Here is a 22,285-nt window from a genome sequence, read left to right on the forward strand (position 1 = left end):
TATTTAAACAATATATTATTTATGATGTAACACTGTATGTGAAGTCCCAACTGAATTATACCGCCTAATCATTTAAGTACTACCAAATTACTGCTGATATGTGTGTATAATTTTAAGGATTGCAGCAAAACGTTGTTTTAATCACCAGCCATTATTAAATGACACTGTTTTAAATAATAAGATATTGATGTTCATCTTGAGGAAAAAATGTTCTGCGGAAACTCTTTCTGATGATCTTTCAAAGATTTATTTAAACAATCTAACTGTCATTTCGGCTGTCAGTTTTGCAAACTGGGGCAACACAGAGCCTCAAACATGTTCTTCTGGTGTTTTAATGGACAATTATGATTAAAAGTATTAAATTTTATGAATTACTGTCGCTTCACAGTGATAATAAGGCCCCTAAACAGTGAAAAACGCCCGCTCTGAAATTTTGAAATCAGTCTGCAAAAACTGAAGCGAGCGGAAGCTGATTTTCAAAAAAAATATTTGTTTTTGATTTTGGAAAAAAATGGAGCGGGAAATCCGTTGACCAAGTAATCAGTTTGGTGTGGCCTTGCAGCTGTATTAATAAATTCACTAGTTGCGGACACCTATTCACATTAGCATATCTTAATAATTTCAAACTGTTTTATAGAGTTTGAGCCGTATTGTTCGTTAATAGTAGTTCAGCCCGGAAAATTGTAAGGGTGTTTAAGTATAGGTTTGTGGTTTGGCAAAAGAAATTTACATATACTTTGTTATCTCGCATATGTAATTGGTGCCAAAATAATTTAAATGGGAGAAGTTTTATTTTTCTAATAATTGGCTAACCTGTTTAGTGTTTAAAATTATTTTTTGTTTACATATTTAAGCTCCGCGTACAGTATGTGTCTTACCGGGTTAATAAACGACTGGAAGTAACTGTTGATTTACCAAAATTAATTTCCCCATAATTCCAAAAATACTGCAATGACAGTGGGGAGAAAAATAATTCCAAACACTAACAAGAGTGCCAGAATGTCACAATATACGCCCGTCAAAGCAAATTTCTTTACTCTAGCACCTGTATTTGCAAATTGAATTTTAATTTTGTGGTTGTTTAGTAATCATTGTTAGTCGTTTGTTTTTAGTCCACAAAAAACTCCTTACCAGGTAGAGATGCCTTAAAATACACCTAAAATTGGAAAGTAACATCTATGTTGTACCAAAGAAAAGTGGTCTTATTTTTCCCTACGGTCAATTATAAAAAAGTTACAATATAAGTTATTTATTGTAACAACTAAGGGAAGTTAATCTTAAAAAATCCAAAAAAAAAAAAAAATTGTAAGTCCACACAAAAATCTTTACCAGGTAGAGATTGGTCAAAATACACCTCAAAATTGGATGTAGCGTGCATGTTGTACTACAGAAAAGTGGTCTCGATTTTTCCCTACGACTAGTAATGAAAAAGTTACAATATAAGGTATTTATAGTAACAACAAAGGGAAGTAATTCTAAAGAAGGGAAACATATGACACTTCGTCTCATGATGGTGTATAATTGTGCCAAGTAACAACAAAATCTCTCCATGCCTGAAGAAGAAATTCTCCGGACAAAGTCATTCTTGTATCTGACCTTTGGTCTCTAAGTGTGACCTTGACCTTAGACCTAGGGATCTGGTTCTTGCGCATGACACTCCGTCTCGTGGTGGTGAAGATTTGTGCCAAGTTATATCAAAATCCCTCTATGCATGAAGAAGAAATGCTCCGGACAAGGTTTTCATTCTTGAATCCTTAGACCTCTAAGTGTGACCTTGACCTTAGACCTAGGTACCTGGTTCTTGCGCAGGACACTCCGCTTTGTGGTGGTAAACATTTGTGCCAAGTTATATCAAAATCCATCCATGCATGAAGAAGATATGCTCCGGACAAAGTTTTCTTTCTTGTATCATTTGACCTCTAAGTGTGACCTTGACCTTAGACCTAGGGACCTCGTTCTTGCACTTGACACTCCGTCTTATGATGTTGAACAATTGTGCCAACTTTCATCAAAATCTCTCCATGCATGAAGAAGATATGCTCCGGACAAAGTCATTCATGAATTAGACCTTTGACCTCCAAGTGTGACCTTGACCTTAGACCTAGGGACCTGGTTCTTGCGCATGACACTCCGTCTCATGGTGGTGAACAATTGTGCCAAGTTTCATCATAAACCCTCCATGCATGTAGAAGATATGTTCCGGACAAAGTCTGTGGACGCCGCCCGCGCGCCCATCTGCCCGCCAGGGGCATTCCCATAATACGTCCCGTTTTCCAAACGGGCGTATAAAATGGTGGAAAAAAGATTTATGTTTTCTTTTCCATTTTTATATTATATATTATATTATATATAACACGATCTTATTCATGTAGAATCTACTCTACTGAATATTTATATAGATCAAACGCCCTATATGGATTGCAACAATATTTTCAAAATTGACATTATTAAATTTATGTCATAAAAAGAAATAAATACTGTCATCCGAAACAAAATAACGAATGACGCGCAGATTGAATGCAGTGAAACTTATCACTTTTACCTTACTTTTTTACATGTCTGATTTTAAAACAAAAACGGTTTTGTCTTAGATTTTTCTAAATAGTGCATGATAATAGTGTGGATGTTCTCCAACAAAGTCGTCAGTGTGGATGTTCTCATTTTAATAATGTTGTTTGTTTTGAACAAAATATCGTCAGATATCCTTAAAAACAGCAAAATAAAACAATGATTGACTATTATGCTAGTCACTGATATTAAATGAGCATCAAATCTGTCCTCATTTCACGAAAATACGGTCAAAACTCACTTTCTTAGACAAAAGTGTGGTACAGCTTATACCCTATTTGCTAACTGTTCGCGTTTTCAAGCAAAAACCAAGCTATACGTACAATATGGAACACTACCGCAGAATAGTATACTCCAGGCCGGGCACGGTGCTCTTTATCTCGAGTCGAAAGCTGCAGTAATAAAAAAGTTACAAGACTTTTTTGACCTGAATCGACGTGAATTTGTGTGTGGTCAGCTCATTTGCGCTGGGTTTTGATGACGTTGCATTCTTGGTTTCCCCACCGTGGACTATTCCTCGAAATACTGAAAAACGGACTGAATTCAAGCATGCTAAAATATATAACAATATTCGATGTCTATCATTTTTAGCTCGACTATTCGAAGAATAAGTAGAGCTATCCTACTCACCACGGCGTCAGCGTCGGTGTCGGCGTCGGCGTCACACCTTGGTTAAGTTTTTCGTACCAGTCCACATTTTGACAAAGTCTTTTGAGATAAAGCTTTGAAACTTTCAACACTTGTTTACCATCATCATGGCCAGTTATAGGCAAGAGCACATAACTCCATCAAGGTTTTTGGCTGAATTATGGCCCCTTCTGGCTTAGAAATCATGGTTAAGTTTTTCGTACCAGTTCATATTTTGACAAAGTCTTTTAAGACAAAGCTTTGAAACTTTCAACACTTGTTTACCATCACCATGTCCGGTTATAGGCAAGAGCACATAACTCCATCAAGGATTTTGGCTGAATTATGGCCCTTTTTGGACTTTGAAATTGGTTCTGTTTTCATACAAGTCCATGTTTTGTCAAAACTATTTGACATATGGCTTTTAAACTTTGAACACTTGTGTATCATTATGATTTCCATCTGTAGGCAAGAGTACATAACTATTTTGACTGAATTATGGCCCTTTTTGGACTTTGAAATTAGCTCAAACATTGCCTTTTTGGACTTTGATGCTACCATGCAGGAGCCTGAAAAAGAGATGAACAGAAGCAGCAAAGATTACTGATTCACGATAAGTTTATTAACAATATATGCAATTATGGGGATGGGTGGATGGGAAAAATTCGGCGAAAAGTCTATGTTGTTCCATTGCTGATCAGGACTGAAATGGCAAAGCAAACGGGGCAAATCTAAAAACGAAATTCACGATTTTTATAAACAGGTTTATTATGCACAAAGTGCAACATAAAACCCAATATTTATAAGATATCTAAACAGGGTCATTGATTAAGGTTTAAGAGTATATCACCAAAACACAGAAATATTTTATAAACGAACAACATCGTTACCAATAGTTTACATGACCATTACATGTTCTGCCGTACTGTCCCGTACTGAAAATATTCTGAAAAAGTTGTCCCCCTTTGAAAATGAATGCCATTTGTAAAGAAATAAAAATAAACAATCGCTGAAAACTGTGTTCCGCCTAGCTATGTGAAATTTCAACACTCGCACGCTATTACAAATGCATCAAAACAAACATGTGTAACAGTTCCTTGAAAATGGTGAGATTTTAAAAGCGCTTGACTGTCTGGAAGTGGGGCCTGTTTAAACAGTTCTTTTTTTCGGAATTCAATTCTTATATCAGTATACTGACACTTGTTTTATAGAGTAATATAAGTAATATACACGCTATCATTACAAAAACAACAAAACAAGTGTCAGTATACTAATATAAACATTGAATTCGAAAAAAAGACTGCCTAAATGGGACCCACTTTCGGACAGTCAAACGCCTTCAAAAAGTCACCATTTTCAAAGAACTGTTACACATGTTAGTTGACACATGTTAAATTAATGCAACAGTATCTACATATTCGATCTTCTCTTGGAATTGCAAAATGGCGACCAGTCTCAATAGCAAATTTATGGCTAGAACATCTAAATCTTGCAAGTGATTTTCTAACATAAAATGGTAAGTTCAAGCACAAATACCTTTCGGGATTTAAACAAGTTTTAAAATGATTGTATGTATCACAACGAGTCGAGCTATGAATATTATCATGCCACATTTGATTCATACAGTCAATTAATCTTTGTTTAAATACACAAATAAAATTGCTAACATCACCGACCTCTTGACTTAGCCATACAAAACCAAAGCCATAGCATACAACAAATTTTTGACAGCGCTAGCCCAATTCTGTCTTCCTATTTCATCGTGCCTTTTCAACATAATATAACAATTTTGGGATATTGTGCGTCAGACATGGCAAGTAATTTACACCAGTACTTAATACATTTTACATGATGATCAATGCACAAAGGTAATCTGCCACATTCACCAAGGGCAACACTATCATTTACGTAATTATTAACTCCCAAAAACTGCTTACAATATTGAATTTGAACCTGCTCCAATATGTGACATACTTCTGTTCCATGTATTTCAGCCCCATAAGTAAGTATGGGTTTAACCATTGAATCGAACAGCTTAAAATATTCATTATGTGAGAATGCACCAAAAGATTTCTGATAAGCCTTTATAGCATAAATAGATTTTCGAGCACATTAAACAATAAACCCCATGTTTCCGCTTGTTTTCATATTATTACAACTTTATCGTTTACATACCTTATCGTACGCGGAGTAAATATGGCCGTGAACTTACGTACGGTGAACTACTTACGCTTATCGATAAATGCTATACTGAACTATATATAGTACAGTTTAGGTACGTTGTACAAAGGTTAAATCGATTTTGCACACAGCCCTTAGCTTTTTCCCGCCGTGTGCAAAATATCAGCAAGCGAGACGTGTATAATTTCATTCATCACGAGGACATCATCAAATTCGTTTGGTAAAACTTGGCGCTAAACTGAACAAGAGAAAAAATGGGCGATCCGTGCAATTGTGCTGAAAGTAAGTCTTGTTATATTTAATAGATAAGATCTCATGTTTAGTATATATATATATTAATTATTGATTATTGTGTCGCAAGTGTTATGTTTTTTTTATTATAGCTAATATATATATATTTATGCGTAATAAGTGTATATTTTTATATAACTACGTAATTTTATTCATTTGATGAGAGTACGATATTTAAACTTTATTGAAACTGGACGCTTCTAAATTTTCTAAAATGTAAATATTCATAAACGGCATGTAGTATTGTGTATATACACGTATTTGTTTTTTTTTGAAAGTCAAAAATTAGAAAGCGAAGTGATATAATTTAAGTTATTAATTTGTTCAACACTTAAGTATTAATGTTTTATTAATGTTGACTATACATGCTATGATACCAACATCTGTTGACATGATTAAATGATAATATGTCAGATTATTTTAATACCTGCTTTGAAGCTGAACAAAGAAACATATATTTGATTATAAAAAATATGTGCGAAGATTTGTCAGGTTTAATTAAAACTTTTGAAGATTTCAAACACGGTATGAGTATTATGAAAGAATAATTACATATACACAATCGATCGGTAAACTAGGCTCACATGCTTATTAGGAAACCAGGCAACACTATCGAGATTATAAATAAGATAATGAATGTATTTTCGTTATATTTATGTAAATATGACAAGATTCTGTTTTACTTCATTAATTTTATCATGACTATCATCCATTAAACATAAACCATGAGTCGCCGAAAGGGATTGATCGACCTTGTAGTGATAATTCATATTTACTGGTGTATCTTCTGTAAAACCAGTTTACCTGGAAGCGACGTTGCGCATATTTCACATATTATTAAACAATTTCGTTGTCAACACAATTCATTGTAAGATGATTTTTGACTATCGTTTGGCTAATTAATTTCTCGCATTTTTTATGGTGCGAGTTGAAAGTTTGACAGCTTTTGACAAACTAATTTAGTGATGTAATAAAATTATGGTAAGCAGCAAAATTGTATCTTCATTGACTTTTACTACATGCAATAGTAAAAATGTATTTTAGTATAGGTTAGTGTTTATTAATGTGTATTTACAAAGTTTAATCAGCTACGAGCGGCGCAGCCGCGAGGCTGATTAAGTTTTGTAAATGCACATTAATAAACACTAACCTATTTAGTGTTTGAAATTATTTTTTGTGTTCGGATGACATCAGAGCAAATAAAATCAATAACGCACCTCTTGTCCCTTCTATACACATGACTCACCTGATAAATAAACGACTGCAAGTTAATGCTGATTTACTAAAATAAATTTCCTGAAAATTTGAAAAGTACTGCAATGCCATTGGACAAAAAATAATTTCAAACACTAAGCTAACATAGGTACCAGCCAACATTAAACTGTACGGTTTAAACAATTAACAAAATGTTTGAACTTACCAATTATTTTACAATGAAAGAATATGGCTAAGTTACTTAAATGCAAACACCCTAGTAGGCTGTAGTTCTAAAGGTGTAAGTCACACAAAAATGTTATGTAAAATAGGATTATATCTGTACATTTGATCTTTCTTATATAATTTCAACTTGACCATAATTGACTTTAATAATCAATTTTTATATTGTATACGTTTCCAGCTGTTTTGAAAATAAATGAAATTTATTCCGACGTTCACAGTCATGTGTATCTAGCAAGTACAAGGGACTCAGAAATCGAAATATTCTGTACAAGTACTTGGGTTTTATGGTAGTACAGATAAATTCTGCATACAGTTTTTGTTATAAATATATATGATGCAACGATATTTGATCTGCTATATATATGTGTTTACATTTTCTACATTGTATCATTTATAATGTTACAGCGGGAAGCTGCAACTGTTCCGACCAGTGTACCAGTGATGGTGGCTGCAGGTGTGGTTCCAATTGCAAGTGTGGTGCTGACTGCAAGTGTCCCGGATGTAAAGTTGTTTGCAAATGCGGGGGTATGTATATTATATAACCACATTTTTTAAGAGTTAAGACTGAAACGAAAAAGAATACTTCCTGGGTTGTCTTCCTTTTTATATACATTTTTATATATACATGTATCAGTAAAATACACGAATATGACGATGTAACGCCTGTCTACTAGGCTACAATATTTGATCTGCTATTTTACTTTCCTTCTGATGTACATGAATTAGTAATCTAAATATAAAGTATAATAGCAGACACAGACGTGTTTTAATTTATTTAAACAATCCGAATGGTGATTGCACATTACGTGGGAATTCCCTTGGGCGTTGCCCTCGTGAAATTATTCATCGGGAAATATTACCTTGTTGTCGTGTTTAAATTTATTCAAATGTATTTCTACTTTATATTTTTCTTAAACTGGACAAGATTATCAGTTCACTTGAACCATGTCATTTTTAGATAAATATAACATTGTTATACATGATAGATAAATATAACGTTATTATACGATTATTATATAGAATTAGTTGTTATCAGTTTAGTTTTAATCTATAATTTCACTTTTTAGATTCGTGCGCATGCGGGAAAGGATGCACGGGACCAAGCACGTGCCAGTGTGATAGTGGCTGTTCGTGTAAGTGATGGGAAGAAGTCACGCGGTTTGAGCGGTTCGTGCGAGCACATGCCATGAAATCACGTTGCCACTTGCCAAGATACTCCATGCACCGCTGTAAATCTTCAGATCAGAGATGGTGGTTTCACAACTTTTATCAAAAGACTGTTGAAAGAGACACTTGTCTCATTTCCTTTCTTAAAACCGCGTGACATTCGTTGAAATAATTTGACAGAGTACAAATAAAATGAATATAATAATATTGTGTTCAGTTTGGTGTATACACATAGTCTTGTGCTGGTCATACGCTGCATCTTTTGATCCTTTCCCTGCTAAATTTCGAAATTGAACTTATTCATCTTTCAATTTGAACAGTACCATTAACCGTTAAAAGGGATGCTAATGAATAAAGTTACTGACTGAATGGTGAACAGTGCAGACCATGATCAGAATGCACGAATGTGCAGTCTGATCACGATCTGCACTGGTCGCACCGGCAGAATCAATCGTGCCCAGCTTGATAAGGGTCAATCCTTGTATACAGATGTGTTTAAATGATCCATTTTAAATACCACTACCATGCTAATTGCGTTTGTGTCATTTTAGACAATGATGCACTGCTTAAACTATAGAGTGTCATCACAAGATATCAAGAGAGTGACAAAGATTTTTGCCAGGGTTGCCACTTACCTTGAAAAGTCTGGGGGAAAACTCTTTTAAGGTCGGTGAATTGACAGGGAAATCTTGATAATGGTCAGTGAAAAATGAAGAGGAGGAGGACAAAAATATGGTGGTATTGGTCAGTGAAAGTATGGTTTAGTCGGGGGAAAGTCGGAATTTCCATTTTCTTAGATAAGTGACAACCCTGTTTGCAATAGATGTACATGTACACAAAGAGTTTAGACAAGCGCAAAAAGTACTGCAGTAAGGCCTCTTCAAGTTTATTGCACGTGTACTGGCCTCTGCGCAGAAAGTAATGCAGTAAGGCCTCTTCAAGTTTATTGCACGTGTACTGGCCTCTGCGCAGAAAGTACTGCTGCAAGTTTTTTGCACGGGTACTGGAAATTGTTGACTATATAATACAAAGAGTATTTTTCTTTGTTATACTGTAAGATCGAAATAATTTTTTCTTCTTTTATATCTATCAATGGCTTTAAACTTTGTACATTGACATACACTGAAAATAGAACTTGATATTTTTTCTGTGTAATTACAAGATACATTTCAGCCTAACAATACACTGAAAACAATTAAGATTGAAAAGCGTATCTATAACTTTGTTGCAACTATTATTTTCCTATTCCTAAATCATTTAGAAAACCTTACACTTGTTTACTCAAAATTCTTTCTAAACTGTAGCTCACCTGCACAAACTGTTTAAGATAAGCTAGAAGTTATGTGTATATTTGGACAAAGAAATAGGCTGCGTCCGTCCGTCCGACGTTCCCGGTCCATAACTCTGCCATACATGAAGGGATTTTGAAATAACTTGGCATAAATGTTCCCCATAATGAGACGATTTGTCATGCACAAGATCCAGAACCTTAGCTCCAAAGTCAAGGTGACACTTAGAAGTAAAAGGTTAACAGGGTCTGTTTCGTGTTAATGTCCATAAAATTAATTGGCACAAATGTTCCCGATAATGAGACGTTTTGCCATGCGCAAGACCCAGACCCTTAGCTCCAAGGTCAAGGTCACACTTAGAAGTGAAAGGTTAACATACTCTGCTTCTTGTCCGGTCCATAACTCTGCCATTCATCAAGGGATTTTTAAAATCACTTCGCACAAATGTTCCCTATAATGAGTTGATGTGTCTTGCATAAGACCCGGACCCCTAGCTCCAGTGTCAAGGTCACACTTAGAAGGCAAAGTTGAACATGGTCTGTTTCTTGTTCGGTCTATAACTGCATTCATCAAGGGATTTTAAAATTCCTTGGCACAAATGTTACCCATAATGACTTGATGTATTATGTGCAAGACAAAGACTCCTAGCTCCAAGGTCAAGGTCACCTTTTGAGAACATGTTTGGTCCTTTGTAATACATTGGTGTATATTTAACCTTTACCCTGCTAAATTTCTAAAATGGATCGGTCCATCATTAAATTTGGGCAGCACTATTTATTATTCAAATAATTGTTCACTGAAAATTTACCGACTGAATAGCGAAGAGTGCAGATCAAGATCAGTCTGCACAGCACTGGTCGCAGAGGCAGAAACACTTGCCGCCAACAGGCTAAACGTTACTGAATGATTTGGCATACATATTCACCATTACAAGAGATTGTCAGTTGCAAAGGTCAAGGTCACAGACAACCAAGTTAACTTTCATTTTTGTTTGTACCTGAAATCTTTTAAAAGTTTACTGACATTCAATGTCAATATTTCCATTAAAAGCACGGACTTGCTCCAGTTAGTCGCCCTTAGCAAATGGCGGCCTAATAAAAGACAAGTTTAAAGGTTTCCAGATTGGCTATTTTGATACGTTGAATACACGATGAGGTACTGTTGAAGGATATTTGTTGTGATACATAAATCGTATAAAACTTTCTAGTTTCAACTTACATGGATAATGATTTATCTCTTATTCAGTAGTAAGAGAGTTTTTATAAGTTCCTAAGGAAAGAAAAACAAAATAATTTGTAATGAAAGAACATCGGACAAAGGTTTAAGCTGTCCACTGAACTTTAAGCGGTTCATTAACTTTTAAGTGAATGACTTACGCTTAATGAGAGATAACATTTGATAATGGGGAAGACAAGAAGTGGCTTTTCTTCAATTTTTAAGGTCATTACTTTCTCGTTAACCTATAAGGGGAATATAAGGACAGAAGTGCCTTGTAATAATATGATCATACATCGAGATATATACCCGTTGAGTTATGTTAACAGGAGCAACTTTCTCCATCTCTGATTTATGTTAGATGTCTACAATGTTAAGGAAAAGTTTCGTGCATTTTAAGATGAGTTCAGTAACAGAGGCCGAAGACTTCTAGGTCCCGTGGTCTATCTTGTAGTAAAGCGAGTGCTCTCCGCAGTGGCTTTAATAAAGTGCAATTCTTTCTCTGGCTGTAATTAATGTTTACAGAGAAACGAAAACAGACTTCAACCTAACAAACAAATAGAAATATGCAAAACATTGTTATGAGAAAACTTCAGTTAAGTTTGGTAAAATGTTACATCAAAGCAACTGTTTGTACTTCATTTGTTTTATGTCAGGTTCAATAATTCTGCATACTTTATCACAAGAATTCAGAAGCAGAGAAACACGTGCCAGTCCAGTGTAACAAGTAGGACACAAATTATCATATTTTAGGCAGCTGTTTACTAATGGACAAAATAATTTTTTTTAGAGGCACATCACATCACTTTCACATTCTCGCATACTATTTTGGATGTAACAACAGGTCACCTACTTCAAATTATTAGCCCGTCACAATTATGGGTCCAAACCCCGCTCGGGTGTAGAGTTCAGTAATCCAGGGTAGGTCTAATGCAAAACATAAGCGTTTGCCTTTTCCTGAAACAATACCTTGATCGTCTTTGAATCTTGACAAAATTGTTAAAGGGAGAATATCATTACACGTATCTAACAAGTTTTGTAAAATTGAATTATCTTTCTGAACTGAAAATGAATAGCAATATTCTGAATAATTATCCCGCCTTCGCGATTTTGCACATATCTTGAAACAATACTAAACGTACTTTTTTTTTAATTACCGCAAGCTCAGAACATTTTTTGTACATTTTCAAATCAAACGATGCCATCATATAAATTTACTCACTGTACGACTTTCAATCCATATTTTGAACACTAAAGGACTGCAATATAGAAACTAGCAAAACGTCATAATAGAAACAAAACAAAACATTTTTAATTAATAGATTTAATATAGTCATCGATATTAGCAGACTCGGTTTGATTGAGTCTGTTCATGAGAGGCAATGTAAGGTGCAACACCTCTCATGCCCCCCTAGCGCCGGCTTAAGCGGAAAATGAGTGTACTCCATGATTCCAAAGGACCAAAAATGTAACAACACTGAATCCAAAGACTGCATTAAACACAACAAACGAAATCAAAGTCATAATGGAGAAATCCAAGAATTGATACTGTAGTCGAAAGATATACTCAGTTCACGTTAAATTATTTACCGAATGATCATACTAAATGGGATTGTTACTAGACTAAAATGAATACAGTTGTTTATCTATATATGACACAGAGTACAAAAGCGACATTGCATTTGTAACAATCGTTGAAGCTTTATAGATGAAGCATTTTTTTTTATACGAAAAGACCTATAAATTCGAGGGAAATAATATGTTTTACATATTGTCATGCTGCGTTCACATTTGCCAATGAGCGTTGAAAGTTTCTTTGAGTAAATAGAATCAAATTGCAATAAAAAGCATTTTGATATCAGTTAGCCAACTTATACTAGATAGGAATAAATTCATATAAAATTGTTGGGTTTTTATAATTTAACTTTCAGGCCCACATTTGTAGGCCTTCTCAATTAAGGCAAACTGCACATAGGTCACCCAATTGGTGTTTGCATTGAAAACAAGTTGTCCTGCACATATGAATCCCTTTGATAACTCAATGCACAATAATGTGCGTGCATTAAATATGCTTGTGTAAATACATGTTATGAGAAAACCTCATGAAAATGCATATATGAACTCCATGCTTTAGTGGAAGGCTGAGCAGAACCACATCCGTTATTTGAAGTGATATGTAGCTAGTTTATGTAAGTGAGCCGCCATAAACGGTTTTTAACTAAAAACAAGCGTATTCAGACACATATTCAGTAGAATTCAACCCTTTAAATAATTATATTTAAAAAGAGGCGTAAAATTGAACAGTTATATGATGCAAAATAGGAAAAGAACTCCGTGATATAGTATTTTCTTATATCTTATATTTTTCGGTCCTTTTAAGATCTTATAGTACATTCAGTTTACTATAACAAACTTCCTCTAAAGCCGGTTCTACAGGGCGTAAGGTGAGCACCCCTGAACAGACTCATTCAGTCAAAATCTGCTACTACAGGGCGTAAGGTGAGCACCCCTGAACAGACTCATTCAATCAAAATCTGCTACTACAGGGCGTAAGGTGAGCACCACCCCTGAACAGACTCATTCAATCAAAATCTGCTACTACAGGGCGTAAGGTGAGCACCACTGAACAGACTCATTCAATCAAAATCTGCTATAAGTTTGCTGCTATTATAGCAGCGATGAAGTGGCCTTTGGCGATTTAAAAAGTCTCCCCGTATTTTGTCTCGGTTTTGTTATACGTTTTAGTCCAATGCGATTTCATTCAATCTTATGAAAGATTTCCTCGTAAACCGGTGCAGGGGGTGGGGGAAGGGCGTTAGGTGTGTTGCACATTTCTTTACCTCTCAAGACCAGACTCAGTAAAACCGAGTCTACTATTATTTGCTTGATTGCTTTTAATATTTCCAAAGGATTTTCTTACAGATTTTATTAAATGAAATTATCTAGGTTACTGAGGTATGCATAGCTTTAAAGGTTTTATAGCTTTACTATATCAAAATTATACTGCTGACTCAAATAGGAAGCTTGAATGAAAAAGAATAAAAAGACCAACCGAATGCCTCGAAAAATGTATGTTTGTCTGATTGTGTACAAGAGAAATAATCATAGATCTTAGAGTTGTTACTTTAGACAAGTAAAAATTACATAAAAATGTTAAGATTTGATATGGCATTTCGTTTACATTAAATTCTTTGTCTCATTCTATTTAAAAAAAAACTAGTATAATATGATTATTGTAAAGATCTCAAGCCATTCCCTACAAATTCAGTTAATATGTGATTGTCAATTATAAAGGCAAGTAATTTCCTTTTCCTTCGTTTTGTTATTTGATATAAACGTAGTACATGCAAATGAATCCATTCACGGGAATGAGTTGCCGTATTACACTTATTAACAATTATTACTTTTAGATCTAAGTTCTTTATTTCAAAAACTATTCATCAACATGTAGTATAAAATGAAATGAAAATTTCACAATTGGCTGAGGGGGAATTTTCCGTTCGCACATCAAACTTAACGACCTCGACCCGAGCAGTCGTTTTTCTGCATGCTTGTACATGTTAAAGGTAATGTATTCATTTCTTCCTACCCTAACCAATTCGTTATGTCTATATCTGGGACAAACTCCCTCATTATTTATTCAATTATGAATGTTTTATTTTTCCATTACAAAACATTCCTTATTTTAAGAATTTTGTCAAAAATATTATTGAACGGCAGTATTTCACAACTTTAAGCGTTACGGTAAATCCCCACAACGTCAACTGGTAAACAACCTTTTTTAATTAAAATTATTTTTAGCGATTACGATTATGCTGCGGTTGGTTGAATAAATACTTCTATATAAGGCATTTCCTTGAGTCAATCTTCATATTCTGCATAGAAAGAGCAGCGTGTAAATTTCAAGAGACGAAAACAACAATATGAATCACGTTTTCAGCATAATCTTTTTTACTTTCTCGATGTGTATCACGCATTCGTTTGCACAGCCGCCACGGAAAGGTAAATACATTTAATGCATAGAAACCAACTAAACGACAATTTTATATTAAAAGCGTAATATCTTGATAATATAGTTATAGGTAAAAAGATGCTATTTCATGCATTTTCAGTGAAAAATAAAAATACATTTCTTCATTTTCGAGATTTTTTTTTATTTTTATTGTCTTTGACGCTGACTTTAATTGTAATATTGATTAGATAAACAATAATACAATATATGTCTTCTGATTAAAAACGTGAATTTACTTTCAGAAGTGGCATGTCCATCGTGTTTCCATCTTGAATTCGAAATCCGCAACCTTCCAAGGTTTATCAAGATATTTGTCGAATCCATGCTGTCAGGACTAAAATTGTCCAATCCGAACTGCGCAAGCAATAAAGTGGCACCTAAAGCCTGCCCGAAGCCTCTAATCCCAGGTCTCATGGAAAACAAGTGCCAGACAGCAACTATAAATCTAAAAGCCGTCGGAATAAAATCCATTTTTCCAGGTAATGCATTATCCAAATTCTTTTATAAAATTCGCATTTTCCAGCTAAAATTTGGTATAAAGTTTATATTGATTATATTTCGTTTGTTATGCAATACTTTTCCCAAACACAAAACTGTCGTCATTGACGTATCAAATACGGTAAAGAGGATAAATCAAAAGAAAAATCATGAATTTCAAAGTATTTTCTTACTTTTTATAAGTGTAAAAAGTACTTGATAAACAAAAAATAAAAATCATTCAGTGTGTTTGTTGTTGATTCTCCGATATAATATAAGTTGAGACAACAATTAGGAAAAAAAAAAAAAGATTTCACAGTTGTGGCTCATTTTTGCCAGCCCCCTCCACCTTTCCCCCCCACCCAAAAAAAAATTGTATGAGAATCTAATTTTAACCTGTTAAAATATTTAAAAAGCAATATGTCAAAGCAAGTTCAGTCGTTATACTAACTGATATGTAATTGATGTTACAGATGCGGAACTAGATGTTGGTGTTACAATCCGAACATGTGAATCTGGATGGTCAGGAACTGTGGATAAATGTATGAAACTAAGCGAAGTTGATGCTGCAACTAAAGCAGAGATTACTAAGAAGCTTAAAAGGGTGGAAACTCAGTGGAACAGCGTCACCTACACCGGAAACGTTTGCATCAAAACACCTTAATCACAGGAATTTTGAACTCCAGTACCTACGTGTTATTCCCGTTTTAAACTCTCGTTTCATACTGAACCAGATCTTTTTATATGATATTAATACCTTTTCTTTTAGAGATTTTTACCCTTTATTTTTATATAAATCCACGTAAAACTGTTTTTATTTGTATTATTATGACATGGTAAATATCATCTTTTCAAAAAGGCATAATTGTTTCAGGGAGTTTGCGCATGTTCGTGTTTCTTCCTGTATAGCCAGTGTGATACTATCTTTTCAATAAAATAAACTTCTTTTCAAAAGTATTGTCTACTGTCTGTTTACACTAATAACGATTTATTTTATGTAGAATTCCATGCCATTACAAAAGTACTTAAAGGCCTAGATCCACTACTATAAAAGTGTTTGACGTCGTTTTTCAACAGTATTCCAGTTATATAACGGTAGACAGTTAACCTAACTAGTGTTCCTGAATTCTATACCAGTACTAATCTGTTTTCCGCAAGTAACGACTAACTTCCCCACATGAATCAGAGGTTTATCAACCGTCACGGAGGACATATGCCCCGCCCGGGAATCAAACTCACGACCCCGCAATCCGTAGATCGGCGCTCTCCCTATTGAGCTAAAGGGGACGGCTACTATACAAGTATCCTCAACCCTCCCCAAATCTAGAAAACAACTCCTGTCTTATCTGTTGCCTATCACCGATTATGTAACAGTAGCTAATTGGAGGGCAATAAGCACAACAGGGTCCCCACTATAGTAAACGAGGAGAAGGAGAAGAGGCTTTTCTTCAATTTTAAAGTCATTACTTTCTCAGCCTGTAAGGGCAAAAGATGGACTGAAGTGAAGTGTCTGGTAATAACTGCGTCCCTTAATACTGAATACTGCAATATTTTATCCCTCAGTACTGCATACTGCAATACTGCACCTCTCAATACATTCGATCGTACATTAAAGGCAAAATGAGGACGGAATTGAAGTGCCTCGTAATAAAATGATCATTGATTAAGATATATACACGTTGAGTTATGCTACAAGATCAACGTTCTCCATCTCTGATTCATGTTGGACGTCGTTAGATGGACTGCAATGTTTAAAAAAGGTTTCGTGCATTTAAAAGTGAATTCAGTTACAGAGGCCGAACACTGCTAGGTCCCAGGGTCTATCTTGTAGTAAAGTGAATGTTCTCAGCAGTGGCTTTAACTAAGCGCATTAAGTTATCTGGCTCTAAGTCATGTTCAGCGCCATTAGATGACTGAAAAAAAAACAACTAATATAAACATGCGACCATTGTTTCAGTTAACTTTTGGTATCATCTTTTGATACTTTTTCGCGAATTATTCTTTAATATCAAGACCACCGTCGATTGGAAATATTGAAATTCTACAACCACTGAAAGTCTTGTCAAAATTAGGAAGTTTTTGACATATTTACATAACTTGGAGCTTTTGTTAAAATGACCGGGGGATTCCACATTCGCAAACTGCTGTCTTGTGAAGGCATGCGATGGTTTCTAATATATTTTCGCTTCCAACTCGGTAAGCAAACATCAAACATAGAGTGGTCATATGTTAAAGTTGCACGTATGGAAATTAACTGGCAATTTATTGTTGTTTTCCGACCAGACTATGACACTAGCTACCCTAACATACCGAGTAAATTGAAAAGCAGAGATGCATGTGCTACTCCCATGTGACGTGGGTGACACTAAAAGTTGTTTTTTTCTCACATGAAGAATTCAACGCCATGAGTGAGCCTCGAACCCACATCGATGAGGGGCAAGTGATTTGAAGTCAGCGATCGAAGGCCGCTAATTTATTTATAAATTTAATGAAATAAGCAATATAAGAAGCACGCATTTAAAGCAATTGGGATCTTGACAAATATGAAAGGGAGAGCATCATTATAAGTATCTAACAATACGTAAAATAAATATGTGAAATAAATCTATCTTTCTTAGACAATGTGCAGCCCGCCCTATACGGGATATAAATTTTTCTGAAAACTATTAACATGCGCCGCGCCATAAACGGTTTTTTAACAAAAAGCGTATTCAGACACTTATTCAATACAGAACTTTTTACTAATAATATTTAAAAAGTGGCGTAAATTTGAACAGTAATAAAATGATAGGAAAAGAATTTCGTGATATATTTTTTCTTCTTCTTTGTTATATTGTCTGGTTCTTTTGATGGCGTTGAGTACTGAATGTACTATAACAATAGATTTCCTCTTAAGGAGGAACCAGCGTGGGAGCAATCGCGTAATGGCGGGCATGTTTTTGAACACCAATTTTTCACTTGACATGGCTACTACAGAGGTCTAAATTAAAGCTGTTTAAATTTCATTGTGGATGGATTTTTGACATTTTGGTAGAAAATGGGAGAAGAGTTTGTATTTGGTGGTGTAGGTGTGTTGCACATTTTCGTTACCTTTCAAGACCAGACTCAGTCAAACCAAGCCTACTATTATTTGCTTGGTTGCGTTTAATGTTTCCAAAGGGTTTTCTTACAGGTTTTATTAAATGAAAATATCTTGATCACCGAGGTAAGTATAACTATATAGGTATAATGGCTTTACTATTTCAAAATAAAATTCTACTGCTGACTCAAATAGGAAGCTTGAATGGAATAGAATAAAAAGACCAACTGAATGGCATTGCGTCGTTAAAGCATTTAGTGAAAACTTCATGTATGTTTTATTGTGTTAAAAGAAAATAATCATAGACCTTAGATTTGCTACTCTAGACAAATATTAGATACATAAAAAGTTAAGCTTTGGCATTACCTTTCTTTTACATTAAATTCATTGTTTCTTTCTGTTTTGGGGTTAAAAACCAAGTATAACATGATTATATTAAAGATCTGTCTCTATCTATTCCAAGGAAATGCTGTTATTATGGGATAATTAATCATAAAGGCAAGTAATTTCCGTTTCCTTTCATTTTGTTATTTGATATAAACATATGGCAGGCAAATGAATCCACACACAAGAATGAGTTGCCGTATTACACTTACAAACAAATATTACTTTTAGATCTAAATTCTTTATTTCTAAAACTATTCATTAACATGTATAAAATGAAAACATATACATGATAGTAATTGAAAATCTCACAATTGACTGAACAATTAATTACAGCGAACATTAAACAAAACGACTTCGAACGAGCTGTATTTTTTTCTGTAGCACAGGCCGCTGGATCGGAAATTTTTAGGGTAATTAAAAATTCTATGAAGAGAAAGTTGGTTACTTATTCCTTATTCCTTTTTCGAATAAGGAATAAATAACTAGGTACATTTGTTACTTATTCCTTATTCAAATGCGAATTAGTAACAGGCACATTAACACCAGATAAGATCTCCTACAGAACGTGTTCTGAACACATCTCAAATCTATTTCGCTTAGAAATGATAAAAATTGAATAAGGAATAAGTAAATGGATTCATTTTGTTACTTATTATTGTGAGTAATTAAATCTTGTTGAAGAAATATTGAACGCGATGAGACTTTATTTTGTTGTTAATTTGTCTGTTACTTATTCGCGTTTGAATAAGGAATAAGTAACAAAATGAATCCAGTTATTTATTCCGTATTCGACGTATATCATTTCTCGGCGAAAACGATATGACATGTGTTCACAACATCTTACAGTGAATAATTAAATCATGTTGAAGAAATTGTGAACGAGATGAGACTTTATATGGTATTTGTTTGTTACATATTCGCGTTTGAATAAGGAATAAGTAACAAAATGAATCCAGTTACTTATTCCTTATTTGACTTTTATCGTTTTCTTTCGAAATAGATATGTGATGTGTTCAGAACACGTTTTGTAGGAGATGAGACTTTATCTGGTGTTAATGTGTCTGTTACTTCTTCGCATTTGAATAAGGAATAAGTAACAAAATGTACCTAGTTACTTATTCCTTTTTCGAAAAAGGAATAAGGAATAAGTAATCAATTTTCTCGTCATAAAAATTCTGTTTTGTGTATTTTATTGAACATAGATTAACTACATACATGCCTGTTTGTTAATTTCTTTTTAGTAAGTGTACTCTCAAAGGCTGCGTTGTAAATTCTCAAACGTAAGAACATTCTTTTTATGCTTTATTTAACAAATGAAAAAAAAAAACATTTCATTTCTTATAGTTACATTATATTTCCTTTCCATTTGTAAACAAAATTATATTATAAATTGCACACACTTTGTTGCATTTAACATTAAAATCAGCATCCCGGTCATTCAGTTCACCAGACGGAACAACTGCGACATCATCTAAGGAACGTTCTCCCTGACTATACGCGGACGTCGCCAAAACAGCGGTCGGTTATCACAAAACAGCGTTGACGTGAATTTTGCGCCTTTCCTTTCCTTTTGCTGTTCATACGAAATGAAAGTCAAATTTTCAATGGAAAAGAATAGGGCGAATGTAAATATTGAGTTTTAACGTTTGAATTCATAGTTTTCATTATATTTATCTTATCATACAAACCATTCTTGTACAAGAAGTACACGAGTATGCCAGGCCGCCAAGCCGCTGGGCCGCTAACTTCAGGCCGCTAGGCCGTTAACTTCAGCAACACGGTAACTGATATGAAATATATCGATATCTTCGTATCCTAACCAATTGGTCATGTCTATATTTGATATAAATTCCCTCGTTATTTATTCAATTATGGAAGTTTTTTTTTTTGTTTTATTAAAACAATCCTTATTCTAAGAATTTCGTCAAAAAAAAAAACTCGAACAACGTATAGCGTTACGGTAATTCACCACAACGTCAACAGGTAAACAGGATTAACACTACGTTTTGAAGTTACTATTTTTAGCGATTATGGTTATACTACGTTCTATTGTATACACACTTCTATATAAGGAATTCCCTTGTGTCTATCTTCATATTCTGCGTGTTAATTTCAAGAAACAACAACAACAATATGAAGCACGTTTTCAGCGTAATCTTTTTAACTTTCTCGATGTGTATCACGCATTCGTTTGCACAGTCGCCATCGAAAGGTAAATATATCTAATCCGGAGAAACAATTATACGACAATTTTATTTTAAAAGCGTATAATAGCTTGATAGAATATGAATAAGGTAAAAATGCTGTTTTATTCATTTTTAGTGAAAAATAAGAATTCACTTTTTTTTCATTTCTTTCTTTCTCGCATTGAAAACAATTTTGATTATATAAAAAATATATGTATTTTTGTCATCTGATCAATACAAATGTAACATAAATATACTTTTCAGAAGTGGTATGTCCATCGTGTTTCCATCTTGAATTCGAAATCCGCAACCTTCCAGGGTTTATTAAGATATTTGTCGAATCCATGCTGTCAGGACTAAAATTGTCCAATCCGAACTGCGCAAGCAATAAAGTGGCACCCAAAGCCTGCCCGAAGCCTCTAATCCCAGGTCTTATGGAAAACAAATGCCAGACAGCAAGAATAAATCTAAAAGCCGTCGGAATAAAATCAATTTTTCCAGGTAATGCATTAATTCATTTTAAAACTTTGCATTATTCCCTAAATTTTGGGGAAAATATATAGATTATACATTTATGCAATACTTTCCACAATCATTGACATATCAAATACGGTGAAAATAGAAATAAATTGATCAACAGTATTTCTTTACTTTTTTGTTGATGTAAAACTTACTTGATAAACAAAAATAGAAGTCATTCAGTCAGTGTTTGCTGATTTTTCTCCGATATGATATAAGTCGAGATAAGGAAACAATTAAGAAAATCAAACTTAAGATCAAACAGCTTTGGTTCTTATTTGTCCTTCCCCCCTCACCCCATCTCCAACGCCCCAATCCCTAATATTTTAGCTCTATATAACTGATATATAATTCATGTTACAGATGCGGAACTAGATGTGGGTGTTATACTTCGAACATGTAAATCTGAATGGTCAGGAACTATGGATAAATGTATGAAACTAAGTGAAGTTGATGCTGCAACTAAAGCAGAGATTACTAAGAAGCTTAAACGGGTGGAAACTCAGTGGAACAGCGTCACCTACACCGGAAACGTTTGCACCAAAACACCTTAAACACAACGATCCAGTACCAGATATTTTTATATGACATTGCTACATTTGTAATCATTTTCTCAGAGATGTTTTAATCATTTATTTATATAGAAATTCAGGTTTAACCGTCTTTTATTATGATATATTAACATCGTTCTTCCAAAAGAAGATAATTGTATTAGATAGTTTGTGTATTTTCGTGTCTTTGCATGTATAGCCATTGTGGTACTCTCTTTGAATAAAAATAAATTTCTTTTCAAAAGTATTGTCTACTCTCTCTTTACACTAATGATGTTTTACAGTATGTAGTATTT

The 22,285-nt window shown here is 34.2% G+C and overlaps 3 protein-coding genes across 3 annotated transcripts; all 3 read left to right on the forward strand.

The window, feature by feature from the left end:
- The first annotated feature begins 5,498 nt into the window (after positions 1-5,498).
- On the forward strand, positions 5,499-8,479 carry LOC123524363 (metallothionein 10-II). The gene is made up of 3 exons (XM_045302510.2): positions 5,499-5,658; positions 7,513-7,632; positions 8,175-8,479. The coding sequence occupies exons 1-3, from the start codon at positions 5,631-5,633 to the stop codon at positions 8,246-8,248; spliced, it is 222 nt and encodes a 73-aa protein (XP_045158445.1). The 5' UTR covers positions 5,499-5,630; the 3' UTR covers positions 8,249-8,479.
- A 6,160-nt stretch (positions 8,480-14,639) lies between these two features.
- On the forward strand, positions 14,640-16,222 carry LOC123523426 (uncharacterized). Its single transcript, XM_045301107.2, has 3 exons — positions 14,640-14,780; positions 15,033-15,269; positions 15,741-16,222. Exons 1-3 carry the CDS (start codon positions 14,702-14,704, stop codon positions 15,929-15,931), a joined length of 507 nt encoding a protein of 168 aa, XP_045157042.2. The 5' UTR covers positions 14,640-14,701; the 3' UTR covers positions 15,932-16,222.
- A 4,575-nt stretch (positions 16,223-20,797) lies between these two features.
- Positions 20,798-22,236, forward strand: LOC123523425 (uncharacterized). Its single transcript, XM_045301106.2, has 3 exons — positions 20,798-20,945; positions 21,184-21,420; positions 21,802-22,236. The coding sequence occupies exons 1-3, from the start codon at positions 20,867-20,869 to the stop codon at positions 21,990-21,992; spliced, it is 507 nt and encodes a 168-aa protein (XP_045157041.2). The 5' UTR covers positions 20,798-20,866; the 3' UTR covers positions 21,993-22,236.
- The last annotated feature ends 49 nt before the right edge of the window (positions 22,237-22,285 follow it).

This window comes from Mercenaria mercenaria, chromosome 3, assembly GCF_021730395.1.
Source record: "Mercenaria mercenaria strain notata chromosome 3, MADL_Memer_1, whole genome shotgun sequence".
Taxonomy (NCBI): Eukaryota; Metazoa; Mollusca; class Bivalvia; order Venerida; family Veneridae; genus Mercenaria; species Mercenaria mercenaria.